The sequence below is a fragment of the Pseudophryne corroboree genome, chromosome 8 (genome assembly GCF_028390025.1).
Source record: "Pseudophryne corroboree isolate aPseCor3 chromosome 8, aPseCor3.hap2, whole genome shotgun sequence".
Taxonomy (NCBI): domain Eukaryota; kingdom Metazoa; phylum Chordata; class Amphibia; order Anura; family Myobatrachidae; genus Pseudophryne; species Pseudophryne corroboree.
The window spans coordinates 267480420-267502917 of NC_086451.1; the positions used below are offsets into that span (position 1 = coordinate 267480420).

At 45.6% G+C, this 22498-nt stretch overlaps 1 protein-coding gene across 1 annotated transcript in view; it reads left to right on the top strand.

Annotated features, from left to right (window-relative positions):
• Positions 1-22498, top strand: part of CUL4B (cullin 4B) — a 220999-nt gene that overhangs the window by 138673 nt on the left and 59828 nt on the right. Inside the window, exons 13-16 of the mRNA XM_063937225.1 lie at positions 11911-12015; positions 13276-13386; positions 21550-21635; positions 21832-21939. Coding sequence (XP_063793295.1) covers positions 11911-12015; positions 13276-13386; positions 21550-21635; positions 21832-21939 — 410 coding nt within the window. The remainder of the gene's footprint in view (positions 1-11910; positions 12016-13275; positions 13387-21549; positions 21636-21831; positions 21940-22498) is intronic.

Below are 22498 nucleotides of genomic sequence, written 5' to 3' on the forward strand. Positions count from 1 at the left end.
CCCAAAGTTTACTTCAGTCCTAGCAATGTGCATGGACTCCATTTTGTCTACTATTCAATACCAGCTGCCAGACTGTTTTTCTCCCTAGAAAAAACCCATGTACTATTCAGGTCAAGACTGTTCCCTTTCCATCCTTTTAGTTAAGTAGGATTTTTCTTGCTTATAAAGTAGAGCAATTTGTTTGCTTGCATTCATGATTCCTACAGATACATTTTTGTGTGGTGGTCTAGGTCCAACCTCTCCTGACAATCCTGACAAACTTCTCCTGACAATCCTGATGACCAGACCCTACAGGTCTGGTCATCGTTGGCATGGTCGTGAAAACCGTAACCTCAGCCCTTTCCCCATGGGACTAGGCCTGTCTGGAAAATATGATTAAAGTTTGTGTGGGTTTTTTTTTTTTTTTTTTTTTTTTAAGATTTGAGTGTGGAAATTGTACTTTCTGTGATGTGGGAAGAAGGGTGATCCACTCTTCCTCATGAGATTGGCATGACCTATCTTCTGCAGGATGGACTGGATGCGTGGCTTCGCCTCACATCCTTTAAAGCATAGGGGTCGACTCTACCAGTCTTTTTCCAGTGTAAACTGGCCACAACCCCAGAGGTCCAGCCAAAAGTGATATCTTCACTCCACCTCAACCTGGACACAGTTCTAGCTTTGGGGCTGGACCAGTCATCATGTAGGAACCAGTCTACTGGATGTGGTGAGAACACTTGTCTATGTCAAGAGGCCTTCATCTTTGCAATAAGAGACTCTCTCCCTTTCTTAAAAGACACAGATGGATGTAGCCGTTATACATCCAAGGCTCCAATTTGCCCAGAATATGTTTCTGAAAGTGTACTCGTTTCCGATTTAGGTCAGGCCCACTCTACAAGGTCATTAAATGCCTCTTGGGCTGCATGGCATGGCCTCTCATTGAAACAGTTGTTGCAGGCTGCTGTTTGGTTCTCAGTCTATACCTTCACAACATTTAAGACGTTCAACCATTTTGTGTCTAAAGATATCATATTTTGGATGTATAGTTTTTCAGCGCCACTGTGATCGAGCGTACACTTCCCAAGGTGTATATGAGGATTATTGTACTTTAAGTTTCCGTCCTACTTAATGGCTTTGTAAAAGAAATTAAGTGGAGGGATTATTCATTAGAAACAGATTTTATGACACAAATCTTTTATTTCTCTAACGTCCTAGTGGATGCTGGGGACTCTGTAAGGACCATGGGGAATAGACGGGCTCCGCAGGAGACATGGGCACTTTAAGAAAGAATTTAGATTCTGGTGTGCTCTGGCTCCTCCCTCTATGTCCCTCCTCCAGACCTCAGTTTGAATCTGTGCCTGGACGAGCTGGGTGCTACTTAGTGAGCTCTCCTGAGCTTGCTATAAGAAAGTATTTTGTTAGTTTTTTTTATTTTCAGGGAGCTCTGCTGGCAACAGACTCCCTGCATCGTGGGACTGAGGGGAGAGAAGCAGCCCTACTCTCTGAAGATAGGTCCTGCTTCTTAGGCTACTGGACACCATTAGCTCCAGAGGGATCGTACACAGGATCTCACCCTTTGTCGTCCGATCCCGGAGCCGCGCCGCCGTCCCCCTCGCAGACCCGGAAGACAGAAGCCGGTGAAAGAAGCAAGAAGACTCCAGTCTTCATATGAGGTAGCGCACAGCACTGCAGCTGTGCGCCATTGCTCCCACACTACACCCACATACTCCGGTCACTGTAAGGGTGCAGGGCGCGGGGGGGGGGGGGGGGCGCGCCCTGGGCAGCAATTAGAGACCTCTTTGGCAAAAGTTTGCATAATATACAGTTGGGCACTGTATATATGTATGAGCCCCCGCCAAAATTGTACATGAAAGCGGGACAGAAGCCTGCCGTCGAGGGGGCGGGGCTTCTTCCTCAGCACTCACCAGCGCCATGTTTTTTCTCCACAGCACCGCTGAGAGGAAGCTCCCCAGTCTCTCTCCTGCAGTTACACGGTAGAAGAGGGTAAAAAGAGGGGGGGGGCACATAATTAGGCGCAAAAATCAATATAAACAGCAGCTACTGGGTTAACATTAAGTTAGTGTTATTCCTGGGGTGTGTGCTGGCATACACTCTCTCTCTGTCTCTCCAAAGGGCCTTATGGGGGAATTGTCTTCAGATGAGCATTCCTTGAGTGTGTGGTGTGTCGGTACGTGTGTCGACATGTCTGAGGTAAAAGGCTCCCCTAAGGAGGAGATGGAGCAAATATGTGTGTGAGAGGGTGTCTCCGTCGACAACGCCGACACCTGTTTGGATATGTGTAATTAAGTGCTAAGGTGAATTTATTGCACAAAAGATTAGAGAACAGACAGGAAATCTACCCATGTCTGTCCCTATGTCGCAGAGACCTTCAGAGTCTCTCAATGCTCACTATCCAAAATAATAGACACTGATATCGACACGGAGTTTGACTCCAGTGTCGACTACGATAATGCAAAGTTGCAGCCAAAATGGCAGAAAAGTATTCAATATATGATTATTGTAATAAAAGATGATTTGCATATCACTGATGACTCATCTGTCCCTGACACAAGGGTACATATGTTTAAGGCAGGCTTACCTACTTTGCTGCCTCCTCCTCCGGGAGGAGGCAGCGTTGTAGGTGAATGGGGGCGTGGCCGGCAGCAGGATGGGCGGTCCGGGGGCGTGGCCGGCAGCAGGATGGGCGGTCCGGGGGTGTGCATCAGGGTCGCGTCATCGTGACTCCACCCCCCGCTGTGCTGTGCTGAGAAACGAGGCGCTGCATAGCGGGGGGGGGGGCGGAGCTACGATGACGCGATTCAGCGCGAATCGCGTCATCGGACCCCCCTCGGCCCGCCTACTTGTTCACTGCTGCGGGCGGCCGAGGGGGAAAGCGGGAGGCTTGCCCACCTTTCCGGGGGGGCGGGAGGGTCACCCGATTTTCGGGAGCCTCCCGGCCATTCCGGGAGGGTAGGCAAGTATGGTTTAAGGGGAAGAAAGCTGAGGTAAATTTCCCTCCTCTCATGATGAAAAAGAGCGGGAATCTCCAGACAAGAGACTGCAGTTTCCCACAAAGAATTCTCAGGCAGTATCCTTTCCCCACTAGGGCCAGGATATGAGGGGAATCTTCCCCTAGGGTGTCACGTTTGCCCAAAAGGTAGCCCTGACGTAACAGCTATTCTCAGGGATCCTGCAGATAGCGTGCACATTCTGGTACACTACTCAGACCGGCGATTGTGTCGGCATGGGTTTATAGCGCTGTGGCAGCGTGGACAGGTACCTTATCAGCAGAGATTGAGACCCTAGTAAGTGTGTGTGTGTATATGTGTGTATGTATGTATGTATGTATGTATGTGTATATATATATATATATATATATATATATATATATATATATATATATAATGCTGTCTTAAGATATATATAGATAGATATAGATAGATAGATATATAGATAGATAGATAGATATATAGATAGATATAGATAGATAGATAGATATAGATAGATAGATATATATATAGATATATATATATATATATATATATATATATATATATATAGCAGAGTGAAGAAAGTCCGGCACTCAAAGGACTTGCTGAACAGCAGATAGCTGGTTTAAATGACGAGCTGACAGCGCAGCTTCAAAGAGTCAACGTTTCATTTATTAACATAAATTTCGTCAGGACAAGAACAGTTTACAAATCAAATAGTCTTACCTTATATACCACACCAGACAAACCATCCCGCACGCTGTGTTTGCTTCCTGGACGGGGTATGATGACGTCACCCCGTAGCGACGCGCGCTCTCCAGCGCCGTTTCCATAGTAACCCGCCGGAGGCATTCACAGCGCTATAACAACACAGAGTAATACACTTTAAAAAGACATGTGTACAAAAGTGAAAAACGACATCAGGTGTGCAAAAGGTTACTGCTGTGAGTGCTACAGAAGCATAACATATATTAAATATAGATACTGCATTACAATGATGTAATAACAAATTAGCATATATAACAACATACACCCAATGGAATCCACTGATTAGTAGTATGGTAAAAATCTATTATGCTGATAGCCTGGTTTTATGTTAAAAATTCAGACTAATAACAATGGTACCTGTATCTACTGGTATATGCTAATTTTATAACGTGGAAAAAAAATTGTAAATATTAACATGATACTAAGATCGATGTTTAATCAGACACTATGAGGGCAGCAAAAGAATTGGCCATTAAGAATAGCCTATACATGACTAAAGAAAGCACCCCAAGTTGTTGGATTCATTGAGACCGTATGGTGAAAGTGTACGGAGCTCAAAAATCCAACGGGCTTCCCTACGTAATAACAGGGTACCTCGGTCGCCACCACGTATATTGGCAGGAATATGGTCAATGACCTTGTGTCGCAAACTTGCCAATGTGTGTTTAGCTTCACGAAAATGGCGGGCGACCGGTTGTTCTTGAGGGGTGCCAGAAAGGGCGGAGCGTATGGCTTGACGGTGCAGTGCCATCCTTTCCTTAAATTGTCGGATGGTCTTGCCCACATATAGTAAGCCACATGGACATTTAATATAGTAGATGACATAAGAGCTTTGACAGGTTAAAACATGTTTGATATTAATTTTAATACCAGAATGTGGATGAGTAAAGAAAGAACCACATTCCATAGAGCGACATGTAGTGCAACCTAGGCACTTGTAGCAACCAGGCCGTCGTGTTAGAAAAGTCCTGGAAACAGTTGTGTCCATATGTGAGATGTCATTTTTGACAAGTATGTCACGAAGATTACGGTTTCGTCTGTAGCTTGGCATCAGCTTGTGATTATGAAGAAATTTTAAATCAGGATCTGCCGTGATTATAGGCCACAGTTTTTTACCGTTTTCCATAATCTTCTGGTTAAGAGGATGGAATTCCTGGACAAATGGAATTCTACTATCCCGTTTCTCAGTGGGATTTTTTGGAACAAGAGAATCCTCACGTTGGGTAGTTAACACCTGATGTTTAATGTCCATCAGACGGGTGATATTATAACCTCTAGTGACAAATTGCCGGACTTTCTTCACTCTGCTATTATCACCTATATCTGGCACCAAGGCAATTACATCATTTATTTGGATCCTAAGGAGTGCCAGTCCTTGCAACATTATATATATATATATATATATATATATATATATATATATATATATATATATATATATATATATATATATATATATATAACATGCCCAAAGAGACATGAGTGTACTGGGTCCTAGAGTCAAAGCTATGTCGATTTCTGCTTGACGTGTCCTGTAGAATATGCAATGGACAGATGATGCCGACTTAAGAGGCATATGGAAGGCTGAGGATTGTGTGGAGAAGGGTTCTCGGACCTGGTCTCCACAGCTATAGCTGGTAATTCTGATATTTTGCCTTATATTCCTGCACAGCCTAGGAAAGCATGACATTATCAAATGCAGCCTTTCGAACAAAGAAACAAGAAAGCCTGAGGTGCGTCCTTTCTTGCCAGAGGCGAGTGCAGAGGCCTCTACAAAATCCACCGCATGTCGCTGGGGCTCCACAGGCGGAGCTAGGCCCGGTGGGGGCACGCCTTCGTAAGTTCAGCCACAAGTGGGTTCACTCCCTGTTAGATCCCTGGGCAATAGATATTGTGTCTCAGGGATACAAGCTGGACTTTGAGAAGATGCCCCCTCACCGACGGCCCTGCCGGCTTCCCCCCACGAGAGGGAAACAGTGTTAACTGCAATTCACAAATTGTATCTTCAACAGGTGGTGGTCAAGGTTCCCCTCCTTCAACAAGGAGGGGGTTATTATTCGACCATGTTGTAGTCCCGAAACCAGACGGTTCGGTCAGACCCATATTGAATTTAAAATCCCTGAACATATACCTGAAAAGGTTCAAGTTCAAGATGGAATCGCTAAGAGCGGTCATTGCAAGCCTGAAAGGGGGAGATTTTATGGTGACTCTGGACATAAAGGATGCATACCTTCATGTCCCCATTTATCCACCTCATCAGGCGTACCTCAGAATTGCGGTACGGGATTGTCATTACCAATTTCTCTAACGTCCTAGTGGATGCTGGGGACTCCGTAAGGACCATGGGGAATAGACGGGCTCCGCAGGAGACAGGGCACTTTAAGAAAGAATTTGGGTACTGGTGTGCTCTGGCTCCTCCCTCTATGTCCCTCCTCCAGACCTCAGTTTGAATCTGTGCCCAGACGAGCTGGGTGCTACTTAGTGAGCTCTCCTGAGCTTGCTATAAAAGAAAGTATTTTGTTAGGTTTTTTTATTTTCAGAGAGATCTGCTGGCAACAGACTCTCTGCTACGTGGGACTGAGGGGAGAGAAGCAGCCCTACTCACTGAAGATAGGTCCTGCTTCTTAGGCTACTGGACACCATTAGCTCCAGAGGGATCGTACACAGGATCTCACCCTTTGTCGTCCGACCCGGAGCTGCGCCGCCGTCCCCCTCGCAGAGCCGGAAGACAGAAGCCGGTGAAAGAAGCAAGAAGACTTCGAAATCGGCGGCAGAAGACTCCAGTCTTCATACTGAGGTAGCGCACAGCACTGCAGCTGTGCGCCATTGCTCCCACACTACACCCACATACTCCGGTCACTGTAGGGTGCAGGGCGCAGGGGGGGTGCCCTGGGCAGCAATTAGAGACCTCTTGGCAAAAGTGGGCATATATACAGTTGGGCACTGTATATATGCATGGGCCCCCGCCATATTTTTACACAGAAACGCGGGACAGAAGCCCGCCGCTGAGGGGGCGGGGCTTCTTCAGCACTCACCAGCGCCATTTTCTCTCCACAGCTCCGCTGAGAGGAAGCTCCCCAGGCTCTCCCCTGCAGAAACACGGTAGAAGAGGGTAAAAAGAGAGGGGGGGCACATAAATTAGGCGCAAAAACAGTATATACAGCAGCTACTGGGTTAACACTAAGTTACTGTGTGATTCCTGGGACATATAGCGCTGGGGTGTGTGCTGGCATACTCTCTCTGTCTCTCCAAAAGGCCTTGTGGGGGAACTGTCTTCAAAAAGAGCATCCCCTGTGTGTGTGGGCGTCGGTACGCTTGATGAGGAAGGCTATGTGGAAGCAGAGCGGGAACAAATGAATGTGGGGTCGGCGCCGACACCCGATTGGATGGATATGTGGAAGGTTTTAAATGATAATGTTACTTCCTTGCATAAAAGGTTGGATAAAGCTGAAGCCTTAGGACAGCCGGGGTCTCAGTCCATGCCTGATCCTATGTCGCAGAGGCCGTCAGGGTCTCGGAAGCGCCCACTATCCCAAATTGTTGACACAGATATCGACACGGATTCTGACTCCAGTGTCGATTGCGATGATGCAAAGTTACAGCCTAAATTGGCTAAAGCCATCCGTTATATGATTATAGCAATGAAGGATGTGTTGCACATCACAGAGGAAACCCCAGTCCCTGACAAGAGGCTTTATATGTATGGGGAAAAAAGGCAAGAGGTGACCTTTCCCCCTTCACATGAGCTAAATGAGTTATGTGAAAAGGCTTGGGAATCTCCAGATAAAAAACTGCAGATTTCCAAACGGATGCTTATGGCGTACCCTTTCCCGCCAACGGACAGGTTATGCTGGGAATCCTCCCCTAGGGTAGACAAAGCTTTAACATGCTTATCCAAGAGGGTAGCCCTGCCGTCACAGGATACGGCCACCCTAAAAGATGCTGCGGATAGAAAGCAGGAGGGTACCCTGAAGTCCATTTATGCACATTCAGGTACCTTACTAAGGCCGGCGATTGCGTCGGCCTGGATGTGTAGTGCTGTAGCAGCATGGACAGATACCTTATCTGAGGAACTTGATACCTTGGACAAGGATACTATATTGCTGACCCTGGGGCATATAAAAGACGCTGTCCTGTATATGAGAGATGCTCAAAGAGACATTAGCCTACTGGGCTCTAGAATAAATGCAATGTCGATTTCTGCCAGAAGGGTCCTGTGGACTCGGCAATGCCGACTCAAAAAGGCACATGGAGGTTTTACCTTACAAGGGTGAGGAGTTGTTTGGGGAGGGCCTCTCGGACCTGGTCTCCACAGCTACGGCTGGAAAGTCAAATTTTTTGCCATATGTTCCCTCACAACCTAAGAGAGCACCGTATTACCAGATGCAGTCCTTTTGATCACAAAAAGGCAAGAAAGTCTGAGGTGCGTCCTTTCTTGCCAGAGGCAGGGGTAGAGGAAAGAAGCTGCACAATACAGCTAGTTCCCAGGAACAGAAGTCCTCCCCGGCTTCCACTAAATCCACCGCATGACGCTGGGGCTCCACAGGCGGAGCTAGGCCCGGTGGGGGCGCGTCTCTGAAATTTCAGCCACAAGTGGGTTCACTCCCAGGTGGATCCCTGGGCTATAGAGATTGTGTCTCAGGGATACAAGCTGGAATTCGAAGAGATGCCCCCTCACCGTTACCTCAAATCGGCCCTGCCAGCTTCCCCCTTAGAGAGGGAAATAGTGTTAGCTGCAATTCACAAATTGTATCTTCAGCAGGTGGTGGTCAAGGTTCCCCTCCTTCAGCAAGGAAGGGGTTACTATTCGACCATGTTTGTGGTACCGAAACCGGACGGTTCGGTCAGACCCATATTGAATTTAAAATCCCTGAACATATACCTGAAAAGGTTCAAGTTCAAGATGGAATCGCTCAGAGCGGTCATAGCAAGCCTGGAAGGGGGGGATTTTATGGTGTCTCTGGACATAAAGGATGCTTACCTTCATGTCCCCATTTATCCACCTCATCAGGAGTACCTCAGATTTGTGGTACAGGATTGTCATTACCAATTCCAGACGTTGCCGTTTGGTCTCTCCACGGCACAGAGAATATTTACCAAGGTAATTGCGAAAATGATGGTGCTCCTGCGATGGCAAGGAGTCACAATTATCCCATACTTGCACGATCTCCTCATAAAGGCGAGGTCCAGAGAGCAGTTGCTGATCAGCGTAGCACGCTCTCGGGAAGTGTTACAACAGCACAGCTGGATTCTAAATATTCCAAAGTCGCAGTTGATTCCTACGACTCGTCTGCCCTTCCTGGGCATGATTCTGGACACAGGCCAGAAGAGGGTTTATCTCCCGATGGAGTAGGCTCAGGAGCTCATGACACTGGTCAGAGACCCATTAAAACCAAAATAGGTGTCAGTGCATCACTGCACGCGAGTCCTGTGAAACATGGTGGCATCATACGAGGCCATTCCCTTCGGCAGGTTCCATGCGAGGACCTTTCAATGGGATCTGTTGGACAAGTGGTAAGGATCACATCTTCAAATGCATCGGCTGATCACCCTATCCCCCAGGGCCAGGGTGTCTCTCCTGTGGTGGCTGCAGCGTGCTCACCTTCTCGAGGGCCGCAGATTCGGCATTCAGGACTGGGTCCTGGTGTCCACGGACGCAAGCCTCCGAGGGTTGGGAGCAGTCACACAGGGAAGAAATTTCCAAGGTCTGTGGTCAAGGCAGGAGACTTACCTTCACATCAATATCCTGGAACTAAGGGCCATATACAACGCCCTACGTCAAGCGGAGACCCTGCTTCGCGACCGATCGGTGCTGATTCAGTCAGACAACATCACTGCAGTGGGTTATGTAAACCGCCAAGGCGGCACAAGGAGCAGGGTGGCGATGGCGGAAGCCACCAGAATTCTTCGCTGGGCGGAGAATCGCGTCGGAGCACTGTCAGCAGTGTTCATTCCGGGAGTGGACAACTGGGAAGCAGACTTCCTCAGCAGGTACGACCTCCACCCGGGAGAGTGGGGACTTCATCAAGAAGTCTTCATGCAGATTGCAAATCGGTGGGAACTGCCACAAGTAGACATGATGGCATCCCGCCTCAACAAAAAGCTAAAGAGGTATTGCGCCAGGTCAAGAGACCCTCAGGCGATAGCTGTAGACGCACTAGTGACACCGTGGGTGTTCCAGTCGGTCTATGTATTTCCTCCTCTTCCTCTCATACCCAAGGTGCTGAGAATCATAAGAAGAAGAGGAGTGAGAACAATACTCATTGTTCCGGATTGGCCAAGAAGGACTTGGTATCCAGAGCTGCAAGAAATGCTCACAGAGGACCCATGGCCTCTGCCTCTAAGACAGGACTTGTTGCAACAGGGGCCCTGTCTGTTCCAAGACTTACCGCGGCTGCGTTTGACGTCATGGCGGTTGAACGCCGGATCCTAGCAGAGAAAGGGATTCCGGATGAAGTTATTCCTACGCTGATAAAGGCTAGGAAGGACGTGACGGCTAAACATTATCACCGTATATGGCGAAAATATGTTGCTTGGTGTGAGGCCAGGAATGCCCCCACGGAGGAATTCCAGCTGGGCCGTTTCCTTCACTTCCTACAGGCGGGAGTGACTTTGGGCCTAAAATTGGGTTCCATTAAGGTCCAGATTTCGGCCCTGTCTATTTTCTTTCAAAAAGAACTGGCTTCTCTGCCTGAAGTGCAGACGTTTGTAAAGGGAGTGCTGCATATTCAGCCCCCTTTTGTGCCTCCAGTGGCACCTTGGGATCTGAACGTGGTGTTGAGTTTCCTGAAGTCACACTGGTTTGAACCACTTAAAACCGTGGAGTTAAAATATCTCACGTGGAAGGTGGTCATGCTATTAGCCTTGGCTTCGGCTAGGCGTGTGTCAGAATTAGCGGCTTTGTCTCATAAAAGCTCCTATCTGGTTTTCCATATGGACAGAGCAGAATTGAGGATCCGTCCACAATTTCTGCCTAGGTGGTGTCATCTTTTCATATGAACCAACCTATTGGGGTGTCTGTGGCTACTCGTGACTTGGAGGATTCCGAGTTACTAGATGTGGTAGGGCTTTGAAGGTTTATGTAGCCAGAACGGCTAGAGTCAGGAAACCTGAGTCGCTGTTTATCCTGTATGCATCCAACAAGCTGGGTGCTCCTGCTTCAAAGCAGACTATTGCTCGCTGGATCTGTAACACGTTTCAGCAGGCTCATTCTGCGGCTGGGTTGCCGCTGCCAAAATCAGTTAAAGCCCACTCCACAAGGAAGGGGTCTCGGCATTACAGCTTTGCCGGCAGCTACTTGGTCAGGTTCAAACACCTTTGCAAAGTTCTACAAGTTTGATACCCTGGCTGAGGAGGACCTTGTGTTTGCTCATTCGGTGCTGCAGAGTCATCCGCACTCTCCCGCCCGTTTGGGAGCTTTGGTATAATCCCCATGGTCCTTACGGAGTCCCCAGCATCCACTAGGACGTTAGAGAAAATAAGATTTTACTTACCGGTAAATCTATTTCTCGTAGTCCGTAGTGGATGCTGGGCGCCCGTCCCAAGTGCGGACTTCTTCTGCAATGCTTGTATATAGTTATTTCTTAAATAATGGTTATGCTATAGTTGCATCAGAGTTTATCTGATGCTCTTTGATTGTTCATACTGTTAACTGGGTAAAGTTATCACAAGTTATACGGTGTGGCTGGTATGAGTCTTACCCTGTATTCCCAAAATCCTTTCCTTGTACTGTCAGCTCTTCCGGGCACAGTTTCTCTAACTGAGGTCTGGAGGAGGTACATAGAGGGAGGAGCCAGAGCACACCAGAATCTAAATTCTTTCTTAAAGTGCCCATGTCTCCTGCGGAGCCCGTCTATTCCCCATGGTCCTTACGGAGTCCCCAGCATCCACTACGGACTACGAGAAATAGATTTACCAGTAAGTAAAATCTTATTATTGACCTTACAGTACCTATTTGTAATTGCTTAAACACATAGTATCTTTAATTGCAAATAAGTACAATATTATTGTCACATACTGTATGACCTTTCTTTCCTTTCATAGCCTCCTTTTTATGGTTTATCTTTTGTCTCTGAAAAACCTGTGCAGTCTAATTCTATTACTTCTAGTATTTAAGCACATTTTTGAATTTGTCTTGCACATTATCACATGCCTTATTTTTATTTTTTATAAACAGCCAAATATGTAGATTCCAAACTTCGAACAGGGAACAAAGAAGCTACAGATGAAGAGCTGGAGAAGATGTTGGATAAAATTATGATAATATTTAGGTTTATTTATGGTACGTGGTTTCCGTAATGTAATACAGGTTGAGTATCTAGTATCCAAATATTCCGAAATACGGAATATTCCGAAATACGGACTTTTTTGACTGAGAGTGAGATAGTGAAACCTTTGTTTTTTGATGGCTCAATGTACACAAACTTTGTTTAATACACAAAGTTATTAAAAATATTGTATTAAATGACCTTCAGGCTGTGTGTATAAGGTGTACATGAAACATAAATGAATTGTGTGAATGTACACACACTTTGTTTAATGCACAAAGTTATAAAAAATATTGGCTAAAATTACCTTCAGGCTGTGTGTATAAGGTGTATATGTAACATAAATGCATTCTGTGCTTATATTTAGGTCCCATCACCATGATATCTCATTATGGTATGCAATTATTCCAAAATACGGAAAAATCCCATATCCAAAATACCTCTGGTCCCAAGCATTTTGGATAAGGGATACTCAACCTGTACTTGTAACATACGACATCTCAGTCATTTTGTTGGTTAGCAGTGCCGTTGGGTGCATGGCTGAACACATGTTCAAATATTACAGTTTAGCATTAAACCAGCTGCTTGCTTCAGATGTTGTAGTACTGTGGACCAAATGAAAGTGGAATAAGTGTTTTTATATATGAACTGCTCTGTAAAATCCTAAATCAAAACGACTCCTCTTTTAATAACCACTTAACTGGCATGATCCGATTTCATGCAACTGCACCGTCCCACACTGTCCCCCCGTTTTTGACGAGGAAATCCGTTCTGCAGATGTGCATAATATAATGTTTAAATATTTTAAAACCTACTTTTTCAACTTTATTAAATTAAAATATAAAAAAAACAATGTTAACGCTTTTAAAGGGGAAAAATCGTCAGTTAAGTGGTTAAAGAAGCACAAAGCAATCTCATATATGCATTTATTTTTCAGAAATGTCTGTGCTTTAAGCTCTCCTTTTTAGCTTTCCTTACAAAACTGTAGTTGTGCAGTTTATCTGTGATGTGGGGCTCAATTTAGTCCAGTGCGCTTAGATTTTTGCTAAGGTATATACTGTAGGTTTGAGTAAGCAGAGGCATTCTATTAGAGATAATTTACAAAGTGTACAAGAGAATGAAAACTATTAGAAGTCACTTGCAAAGGACCCCCGTACAATATCAAGCACTACAGCTTTACAAAGCCTTTTAAATGTCGGGTCATTTTTTTTTTTTTATACTGTATGTTGCTTTTATGCACAAATTTGATTGTGATGGTCTGGTGGATCTTACAGGAAAGGATGTGTTTGAGGCTTTCTACAAAAAAGACTTGGCCAAGAGGCTATTGGTTGGGAAAAGTGCTTCTGTGGATGCTGAAAAGTCTATGCTTTCCAAACTTAAGCATGGTAAGAGTTCTACACTTTTTTATTAAAAAAAGTTTATCTTTTTGAGAACTATGGTTTCATTATTTGTTCCTAAAAGAATGCTAGTGGTGGTTTCACCTACTGTATGCTTCTCTTGTATCTAATAAATCTTTGAAAAAGTGCTTTACAATATACCTAAAATGTTTGTGGTGTTGAGTTGCTTAATGCTATTTCTCTAACGTCCTAGTGGATGCTGGGGACTCTGTCAGGACCATGGGGAATAGCGGGCTCCGCAGGAGACAGGGCACATCTAAAAAAGCTTTTAGGTCACATGGTGCGTACTGGCTCCTCCCCCTATGACCCTCCTCCAAGCCTCAGGTTTTTGTGCCCGTCCGAGAGGGTGCAATCTAGGTGGCTCTCTTAAAGAGCTGTTTAGAAAAGTTTTTTTTTAGGTTTCATCTCAGTGATTCCTGCTGGCAACAGGATCACTGCATCGAGGGACTTAGGGGAGAGATTTCCAACTCACCTGCGTGCAGGATGGATTGGAGTCTTAGGCTACTGGACACTTAGCTCCAGAGGGAGTCGGAACACAGGTCAGCCTGGGGTTCGTCCCGGAGCCGCGCCGCCGATCCCCCTTACAGACGCTGAAGAGACGGCAGAACGGAGGTCCGGAAAACAGGCGGCAGAAGACTCCACAGTCTTCATAAAGGTAGCGCACAGCACTGCAGCTGTGCGCCATTGTTGTCACACGGCTCACTGACTCAGTCACGGAGGGTGCAGGGCGCTGCTGGGGGCGCCCTGGGCAGCAATATAATTACCTTTAGTGGCAAAAGGAATACATCACATATACCCATTAAGGCTATATGTATGTATTTTGACCCAGGCCAGTTTCTTAAAAACCGGGAGAAAAATCCCGCCGAAAAAGGGGCGGAGCTTATTCTCCTCAGCACTCAGCGCCATTTTCCTGCTCAGCTCCGCTGGTGAGGAAGGCTCCCAGGACTCTCCCCTGCACTGCACTACAGAAACAGGGTAACAAAGAGAAGGGGGGCATAAATTGGCGATATTTATATATTAAGAGCGCATATATAGTAAACAACACCTTCTAGGGTTGTTTTTATACATTTATAGCGCTTTTGGTGTGTGCTGGCAAACTCTCCCTCTGTCTCCCCAAAGGGCTAAGGGGTCCTGTCTTCGATTAGAGCATTCCCTGTGTGGCTGCTGTGTGTCGGTACGTGTGTGTCGACATGTATGAGGACGATGTTGGTGTGGAGGCAGAGCAATTGCCGATGATGGTAATGTCACCCCCTAGGGAGTCGACACCGGAATGGATGGCTTTAGTTATGGAATTACGTGATAATGTCAGCACACTGCAAAAGTCAGTTGACGAAATAAGACGCCCGGCAAACCAGTTAGTACTGGTTCAGGCGTCTCAGACACCGTCAGGGGCTGTAAAACGTCCTTTACCTCAGTCAGTCGACACGGGTACCGACACAGATGAATCTAGTGTCGACGGTGAAGAAACAAACGTATTTTCCAATAGGGCCACACGTTATATGATCACGGCAATGAAGGAGGCGTTACAGATCTCTGATACTGCTGGTACCTCAAAAAGGGGTATTATGTGGGGGGTGAAAAAACTACCTGTATTTTTCCCAGAATCAGAGGAATTGAATGATGTGTGTGATGAAGCGTGGGTTACCCCCGATAGAAAATTGCTAATTTCAAAGAAGTTGTTGGCATTATACCCTTTCCCACCAGAGGTTAGGGCGCGCTGGGAAACACCCCCTAAGGTGGATAAGGCGCTCACACGTTTATCAAAGCAAGTGGCGTTGCCGTCTCCTGATACGGCCGCCCTCAAGGATCCAGCAGATAGGAGGCTGGAAACTACACTGAAGAGTATATACACACATACGGGTTTTATACTGCGACCGGCAATAGCCTCAGCCTGGATGTGCAGTGCTGGGGTAGTGTGGTTGGATTCTCTGACTGAAAATATTGAGACCCTGGATAGGGACAGTATTTTATTGACTCTAGAGCAATTAAAGGATGCTTTTCTTTATATGCGAGATGCTCAGAGGGATGTTTGTACTCTAGCATCAAGAGTAAGCGCGATGTCCATATCTGCTAGAAGAAGTTTATGGACGCGACAGTGGTCAGGTGATGCGGATTCCAAGAGGCATATGGAAGTATTGCCATATAAAGGTGAGGAATTGTTTGGGGTCGGTCTTTCGGACCTGGTGACCACGGCAACTGCCGGCAAATCCACCTTTTTACCTCAGACCCCTTCACAACAGAAAAAGACACCGTCTTTTCAGCCGCAGTCCTTTCGCTCCTATAAAAAGCGACCAAAAGGACAGTCTTATCTGCCGAGAGGCAGAGGAAAGGGTAAGAAAGGGCAGCACGCAGCCCCTGCCCAGGAACAGAAGCCCGCCCCGGCTTCTACAAAGCCATCAGCATGACGCTGGGGCTTTACAAGCGGACCCAGGAACGGTGGGGGTCGACTCAAGATTTTCAGCAATCAATGGGCTCACTCACAAGTGGACCCGTGGGTCCTGCAGATAATATCTCAGGGTTACATGCTGGAGTTCGAAAGGTTTCCCCCTCGCCGGTTCCTAAAGTCTGCTTTACCAACGTCTCCCTCAGAAAGGACGTCGGTTTTGGAAGCCATTCACAAGCTGTATTCTCAGCAGGTGATAGTCAAGGTACCCCTCCTACAACAGGGAAAGGGGTATTATTCCACACTATTTGTGGTACCGAAGCCGGACGGTTCGGTAAGACCTATTCTAAATCTGAAATCCTTGAACCTGTACATACAGAAATTCAAGTTCAAGATGGAGTCACTCAGAGCAGTGATAGCGAATCTGGAAGAAGGGGACTTCATGGTGTCCCTGGACATAAAGGATGCTTATCTGCATGTCCCAATTTACCCCTCACACCAAGGGTATCTCAGGTTCGTGATACAAGACTGTCATTATCAGTTTCAAACGCTGCCGTTTGGTTTGTCCACGGCCCCTCGGGTCTTTACCAAGGTAATGACCGAAATGATGGTTCTTCTACGAAGAAAAGGCGTATTAATTATCCCTTACTTGGACGATCTCCTGATAAGGGCAAAGTCCAGAGAACAGCTGGAAGTCGGTGTAGCACTAACCCAGGTAGTGCTTCAGCAACACGGGTGGATTCTGAATCTTCCAAAATCTCAATTGACCCCGACAACTCGTCTGCTGTTCCTGGGAATGATTCTGGACACGGTTCAGAAAAAGGTGTTTCTCCCGGAGGAGAAAGCAAGGGAGTTATCCGAACTTGTCAGGAACCTCCTAAAACCAGGAACGGTGTCAGTACATCAATGCACAAGAGTCCTGGGAAAGATGGTGGCTTCGTACGAAGCGATTCCATTCGGCAGATTCCATGCACGGACATTTCAGTGGGATCTGCTGGACAAATGGTCCGGATCGCATCTGCACATGCATCAGCGGATAGCACTGTCACCGAGAACAAGGTTGTCTCTCCTGTGGTGGCTGCAGACTGCCCATCTGTTAGTGGGCCGCAGATTCGGCATACAGGACTGGGTCCTGGTGACTACGGATGCCAGCCTACGAGGTTGGGGAGCAGTCACAAAGGGAAGAAACTTCCAGGGCGTGTGGTCAAACCTGGAGACGTCTCTTCACATAAATATACTGGAGCTAAGAGCGATCTACAATGCTCTAAGTCTGGCAAAACCGCTGCTTCAGGGTCAGCCGGTGTTGATCCAGTCCGACAACATCACGGCAGTCGCCCACGTAAACCGACAAGGCGGCACGAGAAGCAGGAGTGCAATGGCAGAAGCTGCAAGGATTCTGCGCTGGGCGGAGAATCATGTCATAGCACTGTCAGCAGTGTTCATCCCGGGAGTGGACAACTGGGAAGCAGATTTCCTCAGCAGACACGACCTTCACCCGGGAGAGTGGGGACTTCATCCGGAAGTTTTCCACATGATTGTGAACCGTTGGGAAAAACCAAAGGTAGACATGATGGCGTCTCGCCTCAACAAAAAATTGGACAGGTATTGCGCCAGGTCAAGAGACCCTCAGGCAATAGCTGTGGACGCTCTGGTAACACCGTGGGTGTACCAGTCAGTGTATGTGTTCCCTCCTCTGCCTCTCATACCAAAGGTACTGAGAATTATACGGAAAAGAGGAGTAAGAACGATACTGGTGGCTCCGGACTGGCCAAGGAGAACTTGGTATCCGGAACTTCAAGAGATGCTCACGGAGGATCCGTGGCCTCTACCTCTAAGAAGGGATCTGCTTCAGCAGGGACCTTGTATGTTCCAAGACTTACCGCGTCTGCGTTTGACGGCATGGCGGTTGAACGCCGGATTCTAAAAGAAAAGGGCATTCCGGAGGAAGTTATTCCTACCTTGATTAAGGCTAGAAAGGAAGTGACTGTACAACATTATCACCGCATTTGGCGAAAATATGTTGCGTGGTGTGAGGCCAAGAAGGCTCCAACGGAAGAATTTCAATTGGGTCGATTCTTACATTTCCTGCAAGCAGGATTGTCTATGGGCCTAAAATTGGGGTCCATTAAAGTTCAAATTTCGGCCTTATCAATTTTCTTCCAGAAGGAATTGGCGTCAGTGCCTGAAGTACAAACTTTTGTAAAAGGTGTACTACATATACAACCCCCAATAGTGCCTCCAGTGGCACCGTGGGATTTGAACGTGGTTCTAAATTTTCTCAAATCTCATTGGTTTGAGCCGTTAAAATCGGTAGAATTAAAATACCTTACATGGAAGGTAACCATGCTGTTGGCCCTGGCTTCTGCCAGGAGAGTTTCAGAGTTGGCAGCTTTGTCATACAAGAGCCCATATCTGATATTCCATTCGGACAGGGCAGAATTGAGGACACGTCCTCAATTTCTCCCTAAGGTGGTTTCGGCATTTCACTTAAACCAGCCTATTGTGGTGCCTGCGGCTACTAGCGACTTGGAGGACTCCAAGTTACTGGACGTTGTCAGAGCATTAAAAATGTATATTTCAAGGACAGCTGGAGTCAGAAAAACTGACTCGTTGTTTACATTGTATGCACCCAACAAGATGGGTGCTCCTGCGTCTAAACAGACGATTGCACGTTGGATCTGTAGCACAATCCAACTTGCACATTCTGTGGCAGGCGTGCCACAGCCTAAATCTGTAAAGGCCCACTCCACAAGGAAGGTGGGCTCATCTTGGGCGGCTGCCCGAGGGGTCTCGGCATTACAACTTTGCCGAGCAGCTACGTGGTCAGGGGAGAACACGTTTGTAAAATTTTACAAATTTGATACTCTGGCTACAGAGGACCTGGAGTTTTCTCATTCGGTGCTGCAGAGTCATCCGCACTCTCCCGCCCGTTTGGGAGCTTTGGTATAATCCCCATGGTCCTGACGGAGTCCCCAGCATCCACTAGGACGTTAGAGAAAATAAGAATTTACTTACCGATAATTCTATTTCTCATAGTCCGTAGTGGATGCTGGGCGCCCATCCCAAGTGCGGATTGTCTGCAATGCTTGTACATAGTTATTGTTACAAAATCGGGTTATTACTGTTGTTGTGAGCCATCTTTTCAGAGGCTACTTCGTTTTGTTATCATACTGTTAACTGGGTTCAGATCACAAGTTGTACGGTGTGATTGGTGTGGCTGGTATGAGTCTTACCCGGGATTCAAGATCCTTCCTTATTGTGTACGCTCGTCCGGGCACAGTACCTAACTGAGGCTTGGAGGAGGGTCATAGGGGGAGGAGCCAGTACGCACCATGTGACCTAAAAGCTTTTTTAGATGTGCCCTGTCTCCTGCGGAGCCCGCTATTCCCCATGGTCCTGACGGAGTCCCCAGCATCCACTACGGACTATGAGAAATAGAATTATCGGTAAGTAAATTCTTATTTTTAAAATTCAGATTTTAGTATGTTTATTAAGATGTGCTCTAAGTAACATAATAATTCACAAGTTAACACACCTAAGCAGTAGGATCTCATAAGACTCCAATAAGTAAAATGTATTGCAGCATATGCAAAGTATTTATGAACTTAGCTGTGTGTGTGTGTGTGTGTGTGTGTGTGTGTGTGTGTGTGTGTGTGTGTGTGTGTGTACATGGTGTTCTTTCCTTCCTCAAGTGGTAGGGGATAGAGTGGAAAGGAGTTAAAGGAGAAGGAGGGACAAGGGTGAGGTTGCACACATGGGAAACTGACGAAGAAGAAAAGTCCTAACAGGAAGTGATGCTATAGAAATACCAACAACATAGAGTAAGTTGATTTAAGCCACAAAGTCCACGGAGCCCATACCATGGGAAAAGATGCAAGGACAAGCTACAGCAAACCCTATTTCGGTTTGAGCCAAAGGATATTTCCAGACTGCTGCAATTCAATAGGTGCTTTCACGGGGGTTTTAACCCGATGTTTCTGATCATGTTAATGCCCAATTTTTAAAAGGCTAATGATTATACTAGCAAGGCATAGCCGTGTAAAAGCATTGCCCTTTTAAATATCTTACATAAATATGAACAGAAGGACTGGGTTTTACAACCCAACACATCATAAATAAACCCCATGATGTGTTTGAAGGGAACTCTGGTATAGACTGAACAGAGTAAGTTTTCTTTCTCTTTATTTCTGTTCACACAGAATCTGAATATTAAGGATCTGGGAGGTCAGAGAGAGAACTTTCCAGAATGGTTGGAGTGTAGGGCAGCTCCACCAGATATGCAGGAAGGGACCAGTCAGAGCAATTCCTCCAGCAGTCATCTGAGACGTTTAGGGTAAATAGTGCAGAGTCTGTTGTGGACATAATACCATTCTCTAATGTATCCCTCAAAGTAGACATGGACAATCCCTCAAAGATGTAAGGCCATTCCTCTAGGTCAGTGGCGTACCAAAATCTGTCTCCCATTATGCTTGGAAAGAGTCCCTCCCAGCTCCAGTGGTAAAGAGAACTATAAAATGTACGAGTCGTCTTTTTAAAGGAATGGCTTATTAGGCAAAGTTGCTTTATCGAGGGAAGCGGGCTGACATTGAAGGCTCAACTAAATGTAAAGTGCCCGATCAGCAAGTAGTGGTGGAATGGCACCCTGGATAGCTCAGGAGACGTCGCATCCCATCACTTCAAATGTTATTCAGAGGTAAGATGCCGGCTCTGGACCAGGGAAAAGACCTTGACAGTGCATAGCACAAATTTCTCGGGCACTGACAAGGTGTCCGATCTACATGCATAAATGCCGATTTGAACCAAAATAATAAATTGAATCCATTGGTGTAATCTTCCTTAATCAATAATGAGCCATTTGCAAATGAGACTGGATGCAGTCAACATGTTGTTCACCATTGCTGCATCAGATAAAAGTCAGCTGACAAACTTAGGCAGAAGTCACCACTGTATCACCCCGGAACGTTTTGTCAACATTCTAGTGTATGTTGACATTTAATCAGTGGTGACATGATGAACGTCAGTGTGGTCAATTACGACAGGACCATGTCAGCATTCTCATATCTACACAATGAATGTCGAAAAAAATATACCTGTTCATTTGGCAAATTCATAAAAATATTAGTGGTGTTATTGGAATATATTAAACATAGAATTTGTTTTCTTCCTATTTATAAACATAATTTTTATAGTTCACTTCAGTTACAGTAAAAATCATTATGGCAAAATATTAAATAAAAAATAATTGGAACAGACAACATTTTAAAATGCATAAAATGTAAAAAGTCTTAGTGTATCACTCTGCAATGTGTTTCGCAGATGTGTCCACCTCCTGCCTGAGGAATTCGATAAATCCTTGAAACGTGTTGTAGAGTGTTTATATAATACTGTTAAGACTTTTTTTTAGTTTATGCTTCCTTAATGTTTTGGCCCCAGCAACTGCTTCCTACTAACAAATCTGCTTGCAAAGTTTGCCATCAATTAAAGCTCGATTGTTTGACTTATGTTCCAGAGTATCCCTTTATATTCTCTTAGAACTCAAGTGTCAGTCTACGACATGATCTCCTTGCAATAAAGTGTCTTGGGGGTGACAAGGGACGTAACACTGTTGTGGGACGGGGCATGACATTTGTTATGGGAAAGGACTGATGTTGTTACCGAGCTGGTAGAGAGGTAGCAGTCACAATCCTTAGCCATGCTCAGAGACTCATGTCTATAATGCTATTGTGCGAACTGACTATATATTTTTGTTTTCTTTGTCCTTTCTATAGAATGTGGAGCTGCCTTTACTAGCAAACTTGAGGGGATGTTCAAAGATATGGAATTGTCTAAAGACATAATGGTTCACTTTAAGCAGGTATGCAAGTAACGGACTAATCACTTAATTTTTAAGCAATGATTCAACTGGAACTATAGGCAACAATGTTTTTGTGGCTGTTGTGTTTTTTTTTTTTTGTTTTTTTGTTCCCTCATTGAAAGTGATAAATTTGCATTGTTTGAACTATATTTCTGTATTATTATGCACATTATCAATTTTTTTTTATTTGTTTTAGTATATGCAGAATCAGAATGTCCCAGGTAACATCGAGTTAACCGTAAATATCCTCACAATGGGTTACTGGCCAACCTATGTGCCTATGGAAGTTCACCTTCCTCCTGAGGTAAATGTCTACACTATGTAATTCTCCGTATATGAGATACTTACCCACCCAGGGGGGATAGCAGGGACAAGGAAGCAGGAAGAGGGATCTATATTCTAAAGGATTTGAAAAACGTGTGGGATTTTTTTTACTTTTATGCAAAATTGGCTGAGAACACAGATCTGGAAAACTAGAGAAATACGTCCCAGAGAGCAACCCTTCGGGCAGCCACCTAACCGAATACAGGATAGCAGGTTGAGAACACTAATCTGGGTAACTAGAAAATAACTTTCCTGAGGGAATATCTCCAGGTAGCTACGTATTAAAGGATAGGAGGTACCAGCTAAAGATACCGCTCAGCTACTGATACTAATGTGAATAAAAGATTAACCGAGGGGACCACACTATTAACAACAGTCAATTATCTATTGCTTTCATAGTATATACTAAATACACCCCTGATGAAGTCCATAGATGACTAAGCGTGTTGGGTGATATAGTATTGGGATCCATAAAGGAAAAGAAAAAAGTTGTCTACTAAGTACCTACTAAAAAACTCAGTTGTATTTGTGTACCTACT